Below are 12,440 nucleotides of genomic sequence, written 5' to 3' on the forward strand. Positions count from 1 at the left end.
TGCTTGGATGAGTAGCTCTTAAATTGATCCCTTGCTTCTTTTTGAAAGATTTCAAAACTTTCTATCTTTACTCCCAGAGATAGAAATGTCCAGTGGGTTTCCTGGAGCAGAATCTATATCTCCCAGCCATACTTAAGTACAGAGTTTGTGCTGTAGTCTGGAAAATAGCTGTGACTGTGTCAGGTGGCAATCAAACTTCCAGGCTGGAGAATCTCAAGCTAAAACAACAAAGCATTAAAAGAATAGGCATTTTTACTGAAATAACCCACATATGCTTCTTCCATCTTAAAATTAGACTGAACTTTAAAAGGGCCTGCACAGTTTCTTACATTTCTCTTTTCCAGATTCAAAATATCTTTGAGCAGAAAAAGGACTCAAAGACATGACTCTTACTCCCATTATATATTCCTGTAAATAATCAGATTTGTATTATTGGAGAAAGAAAGAACATTACCCCCAATAAAAAACATTTTGACCATGATAAGCAAGACTACTCATGGAACCAGTCTGAAACTGATTGGGTTTTAGTGATGAGGGGTCTTTGGGGAGAAGGGGAATTGGGGGAGTGATAGAAAACTTTCTAGAAAGGGAAACTACACACTACTGAAACCAGACAAACACAAGGGGGCAGGAAGAGCCCAAGCTCTGCCTTAGAAAACTGCTGACTGAAATGGGATCCAAACTATTTAGTTTGCCCTCCAGATATTTATCAATTCTCTGGGCATGCGAAGAAACGTGATGCTGACAAGCGGGTTTAGTTTGTGCTTGGTCTAATTACGGCGAAGAGAACAGGAACGTCCCTAATGACAGCTACCCTAACAGCGCCGGCTTTGGGAGAGCCTGGGGCTACATTCCCTAGAATTTACTCTTTGGTGCAAGAGTAGCGATTCTGATCAGGCTGCATTTCTCGCGCATTCCAAATCCCACCCCCTTTTTTCCCCTTTTACTCTGTGAACTTTGGTTGCAAAGGAGGGGCTTGTGAAAAACTCACCAATCCGAGGACCCATTGCAATTTACGAGGAGAAGGCAAAGGGGGAGAGGGGAAAGGGAGGACATGGGGTGTGCAACCTGCTCTAACTTCGGCTTTTCATTGCTGTGGTTCTTTTGCAAATATGCCCCCAGAGTTTGTTCTCCAATTGCTCTGGGTTTTGCTTCAAACTCAAGCTGCACTACGCCCAACAGCTCGCGGGTTTGCAAGTTTCCCTGAGAAACGGCCATGCCCTTGCGCAGGATCTCGTTGAATGAGTACGGAGGGTAGGGGGGCATATAAAATGGGTACCCTTCGATGGCGGGCAGATGAAGTGAATTCAGCACAGCCTCACGTTCCGACCCCTCTGTGGGAGTCTCAGGGTTTAGCACCCACAGTGAGGCATGAATGAGCATGGATGGGCAGTCCCGGGTCACCTCTTCCCTCACTTCCAAGACAACCTGTCGCGCCTCTATCTCCTCCCCTCTCCGGTTTCCCCGCCTTGGCTTCTAAGAGCTGATTGGCAGAAATTACTGCCCAACCCTCAGCTCGCGCCTCCTCCCAGGACCAACGATTGGCTTCCTGGGAGGACTGGAGTAAGGGGGTGTAAGGGGAGGGATTTCCCTCAAAGCCCCGGGTCCGGGACCTGGGAAGCAAGGGGCGGAGGAACTCAGTTCTCCGCGCGACTGAGTCGCGAGCGGCGGAGCGGGACGGGCCGGGAGGGCTTAGCCTCCTACGCTGCGGCTCCAGCCGGGACGGCGCCGCTCGACATTCCCATCCTTCTGGCCCAGCCCTGGCGACAGGAGGACCCCGCGGGCAGGGTGCGGAGTTCTCGGCACTTTCCGGAGGTGTCTCTTGTTGCCTGCCGGGGTCTTCCTTTGCACGCGTTAAGGCTGACCGGTCCGAGCGCCAGCACCTGGACCATGCACGCAGCCGGGGTCCCCAGGGTCGCCTCGCGCGGGGCAGGCGCCTCTACCAGCTTTCAGCCACTACCTCCGCCCTCACTCCGGCTACTGCTGCTGCTGCTTCTCCTGTCACTGGTAAGCCGCGTCCCGGCACAGCCCGCTGCTCCCGGCCGGGCTTTGCTGTCCTCGGGTCTCGCGGGGGCTGCAGGAGTTCCTGCCGAGGAGGCCGTCGTGGTGGCAAACCGCGGACTCCGGGTACCATTCGGCCGTGAAGTCTGGCTGGATCCGCTGCACGACCTGGTGTTGCAGGTGCAGCCAGGGGACCGCTGCGCGGTGTCGGTGCTAGATAACGACGCGCTGGCTCAACGCCCCGGCCGCCTGAGTCCCAAGCGCTTCCCGTGCGACTTCGGCCCCGGGGAGGTGAGCTACTCGCACCTGGGCGCGCGCAGCCCGTCGCGGGACCGGGTCCGGCTGCAGCTGCGCTACGACGCGCCCGGAGGGGCGGTGGTACTGCCACTGGTGTTGGAGGTGGAGGTGGTCTTCACCCAGCTAGAGGTGGTGACTCGGAACTTGCCCCTGGTGGTGGAAGAACTCCTGGGGACCAGCAATGCCTTGGACGCGCGGAGCCTGGAGTTCGCCTATCAGCCCGAAACGGAGGAGTGCCGCGTGGGCATCCTGTCGGGCTTGGGCGCCCTGCCTCGCTATGGAGAACTTCTCCACTACCCCCAGGTCCCTGGAGGAGGCGGAGACGGAGGTGCCCCGGAGCCTCTCCTGATGGACTGCAAAGCGTTCCAGGAGCTGAGCGTGCGCTACCGCCACACAGCCCCCAGCCGCTCGCCGAACAGGGACTGGGTGCCCATGGTGGTAGAGCTGCGTTCGCGAGGCGCCCCTGTGGGCAGCCCAGCTTTAAAACGAGAGCACTTCCAGGTGCTGGTGAGGATCCGAGGTGGAGCCGAGAACACCGCGCCCAAGCCCAGTTTTGTGGCCATGATGATGATGGAGGTGGACCAGTTTGTACTGACTGCCCTGACCCCAGACATGCTGGCGGCTGAGGATGCTGAGTCCCCCCCTGACCTGCTGATCTTCAACCTCACCTCTGCCTTCCAGCCTGGCCAGGGCTACTTGGTGAGCACTGATGATCGCAGCCTGCCCCTCTCCTCCTTCACTCAGCAGGATCTGCGCCTCCTGAAGATTGCCTACCAGCCTCCCTCAGAAGACTCAGATCAGGAGCGTCTCTTTGAGCTGGAGCTGGAGGTAGTGGACCCAGAAGGAGCAGCCTCAGACCCTTTTGCCTTCATGGTCGTGGTGAAGCCCATGAACACACTGGCTCCGGTGGTCACCCGAAACACTGGCCTTATTCTCTACGAAGGCCAGTCTCGACCCCTCACAGGCCCTGCAAGCAGTGGTCCACAAAACTTACTCATCAGTGATGAGGATGACCTAGAAGCAGTGAGACTGGAGGTGGTAGCTGGGCTCCGGCATGGTCACCTTGTCATCCTGGGGGCTTCCAGCCACAGCTCTGCTCCCAAGACGTTTTCAGTGGCCCAGCTGATGGCTGGCCAGGTCATCTACCAGCATGATGACAAAGATGGCTCGCTGAGCGATAACCTGGTGCTCCGCATGGTGGATGGAGGAGGCAGGCACCAGGTACAGTTTCTGTTCCCCATCACTTTAGTGCCCGTGGACGACCAGCCTCCTGTCCTCAATGCCAACACAGGGCTGACGCTGGCAGAAGGAGAAACAGTGCCCATCCCACCTCTTGCTCTGAGTGCAACTGACATGGATTCAGATGACTCTCTGCTACTTTTTGTGGTTGAGTCACCCTTCTCGACTACAGGGCAACTGCTTCTCCGCCAAAGTCACCCTCCCCATGAGGAGCAGGAGTTTCTCAGGAGCCTTTGGAGAAAGCAGGGGGCATTCTATGAGCGAACAGTCACAGAGTGGCAGCAGCAGGACATAACCAGCGGGAGGCTGTTCTACAGGCACTCTGGGCCCCATAGTCCGGGGCCAGTCACGGACCAGTTCACATTTAGAGTCCAAGATAACCATGACCCCCCTAATCAGTCCAGGCTACAGAGATTTGTGATACGTATCCATCCTGTGGATCGCCTCCCTCCAGAACTGGGCAGCGGCTGTCCCCTTCGTATGGTGGTGCAGGAATCCCAGCTGACACCACTGAGGAAGAAGTGGCTGCGCTACACTGATCTGGATACAGATGACCGAGAACTGCGTTACACAGTGACTCAGCCCCCCATGGACACAGATGAAAACCATTCACCAGCCCCACTGGGCACCTTGGTCCTGACAGACAACCCCTCCATTGTGGTAACCCATTTTACTCAAGCCCAAATCAACCACCATAAAATTGCTTACAGACCACCGGGTCAAGAGCTGGGTGTGGCCACTCGAGTGGCCCAGTTCCAATTCCAGGTGGAAGACCGAGCTGGGAATGTGGCTCCAGGCACCTTCACCCTGTACTTGCAGCCCATGGACAACCAACCCCCCGAGATCCTCAATACCGGCTTCACTATTCAGGAAAAGGGTCACCACATCCTGAGTGAGACCGAGTTACACGTGAATGATGTAGACACTGATGCTGCCCACATCTCGTTCACTCTCACGCAAGCACCCAAACACGGCCACATGCGAGTGTCCGGACAGATACTGCAGGTGGGGGGACTCTTCCACTTGGAGGACATAAAACAGGGCCAAGTTTCCTATACCCATTATGGGGACGAGTCCCTGACTGATAGCTGCTCCTTGGAGGTCAGCGACAGACACCATGTGGTGCCCATCACTCTCAGAGTGAATGTCCGGCCAGTGGATGATGGGGCACCCATGCTGAGCCTTCCTACTGGCACTCTGGAATCCTATCTAGATGTCTTAGAAAATGGGGCTACTGAAGTCACTGCCAATGTTATTAAGGGAACTGATGAGGATACTGATGATCTGATGTTGATTTTCCTCTTGGAAGATCCACCCTTGTATGGGGAAATCTTGGTCAATGGAGCTCCAGTAGAGCAGTTTACCCAAAGGGACATCTTGGAGGGTTCTGTTGTCTATGCCCACACCAGTGGTGAAATTGGCCTGTTGCCCAAAGTGGACTCTTTTAACCTGAGTCTGTCAGATATGTCTCAAGAATGGAGAATCGGTGGCAATTCTATTCAAGGAGTTACTGTGTGGGTGACCATCCTCCCTGTTGACAACCAGGCTCCAGAAATTTCTGTGGGTGAGCAGTTTGTAGTAACAGAAGGTGGTAAAAGTGTTATAACCTCAGTGCATGCAAGTGCTGAAGATACTGATTCCCTGAATGATGACATCTTGTGCACTATAGTTATTCAACCTACCTCAGGTTATGTTGAGAACATTTCCCCAGCACCAGGCTCTGAGAAATCAAGAGCAGGGATTGCTGTAAGTGCCTTTACTCTGAAAGATCTCAGGCAAGGCCACATTAACTATGTCCAGAGTGTCCATAAAGGGGTGGAACCTGTGGAAGACCGATTTGTATTTCGTTGTTCTGATGGCATTAACTTTTCAGAGAGACAGCTTTTCCCCATTGTAATCATGCCCGCCAATGATGAACAGCCAGAGATGTTTATGAGAGAATTTATGGTGATGGAAGGCATGAGCCTGGTGATTGATACACCCATTCTCAATGCTGCTGATGCTGATATTCCCCCGGATGATTTAACTTTCACTGTTACTCAATTCCCTAGTCATGGCCACATCATGAACCAGCTCATAAATGGCACAGTTTTGGTTGAAAGCTTCACCTTGGACCAGATCATAGAGAGTTCCAGCATCATTTATGAGCACGATAACTCTGAGACCCAAGAAGACAGTTTTATGATTAGACTAACAGATGGCAAGCATTCTGTGGAAAAGATGGTCCTCATTATGGTTATCCCTGTTGATGATGAGACCCCAAGAATGGCCATCAATAATGGACTAGAAATAGAAATTGGGGAAGCCAAAATTATCAACAACAAAATGTTAATGGCAACTGATTTAGACTCAGAAGACAAGTTCTTGGTTTATGTTATTCGTTATGGGCCAGGACATGGCATACTACAGAGACAAAAACCTACAGGTGCCTTTGAAAATATCACACTGGGCATGAATTTTACCCAGGATGAAGTGGACAGAAACTTGATTCAGTATGTCCATTCTGGGAAAGGGGGCATTAGGGATCTAATTAAATTTGATGTGACTGATGGAATAAATACCCTCATAGATCGCTACTTTTATGTGTCTATTGGGAGCATTGACATTGTCTTCCCTGATGTGATAAGTAAAGGAGTGTCCTTAAAGGAAGGTGGCAAAGTCACTCTCACAACAGACCTACTAAGCACTAGCGACTTGAACAGTCCCGATGAAAACTTGGTTTTTACCATCACCAGGGCTCCCATGCGAGGTCACTTAGAGTGCACAGATCAACCTGGAGTGTCCATTACATCCTTTACCCAGCTCCAACTGGCTGGCAACAAAATCTACTACATCCACACAGCTGATGATGAGGTGAAGATGGACAGTTTTGAGTTTCAAGTCACTGATGGACGTAACCCTGTCTTTCGGACATTCCGTATTTCCATTAGTGATGTGGACAACAAAAAGCCTGTGGTCACCATCCATAACCTGGTTGTCAGTGAAAGTGAAAACAAGCTGATTACTCCCTTTGAACTCACTGTTGAAGACAGGGATACTCCTGACAAACTCCTGAAGTTCATTGTCACCCAGGTGCCTGTTCATGGTCATCTCCTGTTCAACAGTACCAGGCCTGTCATGGTTTTTACCAAGCAAGACTTGAATGAAAACTTAATCAGCTACAAACATGATGGCAGTGAGTCAAGTGAAGATAGCTTCTCCTTCACAGTGACTGATGGCACCCACACAGACTTTTATGTTTTTCCTGATACGGTATTTGAAACAAAGAGACCCCAAGTGATGAAGATTCAGGTCTTAGCTGTTGATAATACTGTCCCCCAAGTTGCAGTGAACAAAGGGGCCTCTACACTTCGCAGTCTGGCTACTGGCCACTTGGGGTTCATGATCACAAGCAAAATATTGAAAGTAGAGGACAGGGACAGCCTACACTTTTCTCTTAAGTTTATTGTGACCGAGGTCCCTCAACATGGATATCTCCTCAACTTGGGCAAAGGCAACCACAGCATCACTCAGTTTACCCAAGGTATGTTTCACTTTTCTTTCTTTCTTTCCTTCTTTCTTTTTCTTTCTTTCTTTCTTTCTTTCTTTCTTTCTTTCTTTCTTTCTTTCTTTCTTTCTTTCTTTCTTTCTTTCGAGCTGGAGTCTCACTCTTGTCACCCAGGCTGGAGTGCAGACCTGCTGGGCTTAGTTACTTTTCTTTCTTTATAACAAAGGACATTCCAGGTCCTTTTTCCGGAGAATATGGCTGTCACTGAAAGACTTATAAGGTGAATATCAAATTAGAGTCAAGAGAAGGGAAGTGAAAGGAAAAGAGGAGAAGAGTACAAGGACTTACTTCCCTGGGAGAATATCTTTCTTGCCATATGTTTCTTTATGGTGACTTTTCTTAGAGGGAGTGTCCATGGTATTTTGACAGAGGCAAGATATGCTGCCAAAGCAGGAGCCAGACTTTGGTGAATTAAAATTGAAGCAGGCTTTCCAACTCTGCTCCTTGTGCCACACCTATGGCAGAGCGCATCCTCTGTGTAGTATGCTACAGATAGTTCACGAAGCATTTTAGCACCTTAAAGATAGACGTGCTTTCTAAATTCTAGTTATTCACATTGCTACTATTATCAGTTACTATTCAAAAAAAGCTTTCCAATGTATGATGCTTTGATTAATTGTTAAGAGCATTGTTCTGATACTGTTATGGTTGTTAGGATTTTGTAACTAAAAGAAGATTTGTTCATATCTACTTTGTAGATGTAAAAAGTTTTAATAATATTTTATGACTCAGGCAAACACTTGTCCAAAGATATAAGAGATCAACAGCTATCTAGAGTTATAGCAAATATACATAAAGTCATCCTACTATAAGATGCACAAAAAAGGAAAGTGTACTTAATGATATATTAAACAATACATTCATCATCACAACATACATGCATTTCATTATTAAGAACTTGAGGATATGTAAACAAGATTAGTAGTAGAAATAGGTGGTTATTTCATCATTGTGAGCCTGTTGCAAACACCAGTGGCCTCAAGCACCTGCATTCTTGAGGCAACAGGGCTTTTTTAACCTGAATTCCCTTTGTGAATGGCCACAGTCTGAGACAGGAAGGGAAGTGACCTGTGCAGTTATTCAGTGAGGGATGGGAGAAACCCATTCACTATGCTGGCTTGGGAGTTAGGACTCTGTTCTCTAGAACGTGCGACTTTCATTACAAAGGGATTTGGGTTGCTTGCATGAAAATCTCACCACCTCAGAATGGAAACTAGATCTTTCCTATGTGGCTCTATGTGTGGAAATGGAGTTTGACCCCAGGGCATCCCAGTGGGGGTGTTATTTTCCTGCAACTATGTTGCACTCTTAGATGACACACGCTTTAATAAATATGAATGAAGTAAAATGTAGTGTTAAAGGGAAAAACTTCTCTGTTTAGAGACTGGCAAATCGCCCCACACTCCAACCTCCTGATTCTTGGCTGAAAGCCTGAATATATCCTAGGGCCTGCAGGGACAGGAAAACCTCAGAGTGCCAAGTGTCATGCCATACCAGCGGGAAATTTTGTGTGAAGGCTTTCTGGACATAGCGATGCCATGCAACTTTACACTGGTTTATTTTCATGGAATATATTAGATTATAAAAAGTGGTACTTTAAATCACCTCTTTGATCTGGAAAAGGAATTTGATTTTAGAGATATTTTTTAAAAATTATTTGGATGAAGACAGGCAAATGATTTGATTTAATTTCCGTGGACCAGGTCCAATGGCTCAAAATATTGAAATACTATTTCTTGAATACTAAGCCCCAAAATTATGCTATTTCACTATAGGCCATTGTTCTATTACTCACTGACTCTGAGTCACCATGATTGATTTTTAGGGTCTTTGAAATGTTGAGCAGTACTTTTATTATGCAAAGTGATGATGCTTTTAAAGCATTACCTTTTTAAGGGAAATTATCAAATTCTAATACAAACCCAAATACTGACTAGAAAAACTTGCTATTTAATCGCACAGTACTCATTTGAACAAGTCAAGGCTGGAGTTTGATTCATAGCAGTTATTTATGAAGATTAGATGAGTGATTTTTTAAAATGGAGAAAGTTCCATCAGAGATCTACTGCGGCTATTATTATTATTCCAGTAGGAGAACTGAAGATGATGCAGTCTTTTTATTTGTTTTTGGTATTGCTTCATCATTAAGGGGTTAGCTAAACTATATTTTGATGGATTTTCAATATATTTAATTGAGTTCATTTAACATAGGTGGCCAGAGAAAGTTATTCCTAAATTGATTGACTAAATGGTCCCAAAAAGAAAAAAATTAATTCACTTCTAAAAATTATTCAATTTCACTATAACTGAATATGGAATGTAGATTTAGGCAAATTAGAGACTTTAGTTATATTAAACTTCACCTCTTTGCCAGTGTGCCTCTCCTCCCACCATCCTAGGTCTAAATCATTTGTCAGGTACCTTGGTTTGTTTGTTTTTTTTTCACTACAATAAATACATAATGATATCCTGTGTGGGGTAATATATAAAGCACTTTCAGGAGAGCAGAATGATTCTCAAAGATTTTGAACCAGGTGTGGTTACCAGGCATGTTAATGAACTTAGAATTAAAAACAAATACACTTAAAGTATGTTGAATAACTAGAAAAAGGCCTAGTTATGTCTTAGATGTTTGCTTAAAGAAAGTAACATTTTGGCTATTAGGTTATCTTTTTAATACTTGTGTGTCAAGAAAAATAGAGATTATATATAAATTGTTTATGTTATTTTTAGAGCTTTTATAGAATAAAGTATTTTATAAGTATGTGAGTATACTCAAAGTCTTTACTTGAGATTTTTTAAAGCTTCTCTTTTGAACCATGAATTGTTAACAAATTACAAGAAAAATCAAAAGGGTTTCAGTATGTTCTAACTCATTAATAGCATGAGCCCTAACTTGGAGGGGAAACTTGCCACTTGAGTACCATATAATTGCATGCATTGTTCTCTGTACCTTAAAAAAAAAAAAAAAAAAAGTTTCTTTAATCAGTTTTAAAGTGGGGATGTTTTTTCGGTAAAATTATCTCTTAAATGCTATATTTCTGCTTAATAAAACATTATACAGTTATTGGGTGTGCTTAACAAGTATTTTTTTTCTTTTCTCCTAGTAGAGATTTGTTTGTAAAATTGAAGGGATAAGAGCATTGGAAAAGGGTCTTCTCCACATGACCAGAGGTCGTTATCCCTCTGGAAGGATATGTAGTCAGCAGAGTTCACTGCATTCCTTGCTGATAAAGTGAAGGTTATAAAAGTTAAGAGTTGTAAGAGTAAATAGGCAAGAGCTATGGGGGAGGACTTCACCCCTTATCCCTGTGGAAACATCATACATGCAAAAGTAGCGAGGCAAGTGTGACTTACCACGCGACTCTTTTATTTTAAATTAAGAAACATTTGAGACTTCACTGCTATAAGACCCCAAGCAAAGGATTGTGGGAACTGAAGATATAAGAATCCTAGAAGTTTTCAATCTACCAAGGAAGGCAGCCAAGTCATACAGAAAGACAAAAATGACACTAGACAGAAAGTGTAGCAAATTATAGTAGAGTTAGAAGTGAAGTAGAAGGCCAGACATCTCAGACTTGCTTCACCTCAGATTCTCTATTATTAGGAGGTATCATTAACTATAAACTCAGATTATCCCATTCCCAGGTGCTCCTGATTGTGAGTCACCTTTCATCACTGTACAGGCCAGGGTAGAGCACATGCTTCATATCTGTAAATCAGAACTATAGATTGCCTCCTTTGAGATTATTCTTTCATAAAATCATTTTCTTATAAATCAACCTTTGGACTCCATGGCATGAATGTAGATGAGCCTCTGGGAGATAAAAAAAAAAAAAATGACAGAACACATGTTAGGCAAGTAAATATTACCATTGTCAAAGCTATTTTTAATTGTGATGTTGATTTTATGTAGGCTTAGAAAGTCACTGATTGACCCAAATCAAAACTATTGAGTCACAGAGAAGAATGATATTTTAAAAATTATGTTGCCTGTGGGGTATCATGAAGGAGAGAAATTGGTCAGATGGATGAATAAATTTTTAAAATTATGTCCTATTAATTTTTAAAAATCTACACAAGTGAGTTTAATAGCGTAGGAAGCAACACAAGGAGCATTTCTGAGGCAGGAGAAGTTTCTACCATGAATAAAGGTTTCCATTTTTATTAGGCATTTTTTGTTCTAAGTTCTCTTTGAACTTCAGTCACAATAGTTATTTCAATGTGCATGATTTTTTTTAAAAGATGTCTTCTTAATTTTTCCTTTCAAACTTTGGAGAGCTTAAAACCAACTTGCTATAGCAAAAAAGGTAAGAAAAGTGAACCAGAATGCTGAGGCAAAGACTTTTCTCTGAGGTCAGCCCCTACAAGGAGATAAGGATGTGATTTCAAGAGTGCCAGGAAATCTGCCATGCCTCAAAATATCTTCCTTTCCACCTGTCATGGTGCCTAACATTCCATATTTAGATAGTCACTCCTTTAGTGCATGAACATGCAAATATCCCTGGGAGGGGCAACACCTTGCTATTATTATAACCTAACTCTTGCACTCTGTTTATCTGCGTAAGAGATCAGGTTTCTATGGGACAGCTGAAATCAAGGGGCTTAGAGATCTGAGAAATAAGATAGCACTGTTTCTCTTAGGAGGAGAAGGAAATTTAAACATGTTTACAGAACAAGGAATAGCCAGTAAAATTTACCATAAGCAATGGGTCATCAATTTTACTCTAGTAATTAATTATCTTGTGTTTGTTTTTTTATTTTATTTTATTTTTTATTTTCTAGCCGACATTGATGACATGAAAATATGCTATGTCTTAAGAGAAGGTGCTAATGCCACAAGTGATATGTTCCATTTTGCAGTAGAAGATGGTGGTAAGTATTCTACTCCTCCTGGTAGTGACCACACGGAGAGGGAGTTTTCTTTGCTGTTCTTTGACAACGATAATAGGAGGAATCTTTATCGTGTGGTTCTACGTTCACCTGAATGTATACTGAATGAATTTGGTACTTGCTATAGAAAATTTTATAATTTCACTCTGGCCCAATTCTACTCTGTGACACTGCAGATGAGTGTTCTAGTTATGTTATCTTTGTCTTATGATTTGTAAAGCACTAAAGAGGAAGAGATATGTATAAACAGGATCCCCTTGTCTAGTTGTTCAGATTACGTCCTGCATAAAGTTGCTTGTTTGAGGTATCAAGAAAATGTTGGAATCCACTCATGGCCATGTGCCCACCTGTATATGTGCTGTGTGGACTGATGCTAGTGGATGATGTGTTACATTCTCCAAGAAATCATTGCTAAGTAAATATCTGTTTTTGTCTCACCAATTTTTTTTTTTTTTGGTGAGAA

At 44.8% G+C, this 12,440-nt stretch overlaps 1 protein-coding gene across 1 annotated transcript in view; it reads left to right on the forward strand.

Moving 5' to 3' along the window:
- Window positions 1–1,890: 1,890 nt before the first annotated feature.
- The window catches only part of FREM2 (FRAS1 related extracellular matrix protein 2), a 189,801-nt gene continuing 179,251 nt past the window's right edge, over window positions 1,891–12,440 (forward strand). Inside the window, exons 1-2 of the mRNA XM_008067145.1 lie at window positions 1,891–7,060; window positions 11,870–11,959. Of these exons, the coding sequence (XP_008065336.1) occupies window positions 1,891–7,060; window positions 11,870–11,959 (5,260 nt within the window). The remainder of the gene's footprint in view (window positions 7,061–11,869; window positions 11,960–12,440) is intronic.

The sequence above is a fragment of the Carlito syrichta genome, unplaced genomic scaffold, assembly GCF_000164805.1.
Source record: "Carlito syrichta isolate Samal-C Ts95f unplaced genomic scaffold, Tarsius_syrichta-2.0.1 Scaffold309303, whole genome shotgun sequence".
NCBI classification, from domain to species: domain Eukaryota; kingdom Metazoa; phylum Chordata; class Mammalia; order Primates; family Tarsiidae; genus Carlito; species Carlito syrichta.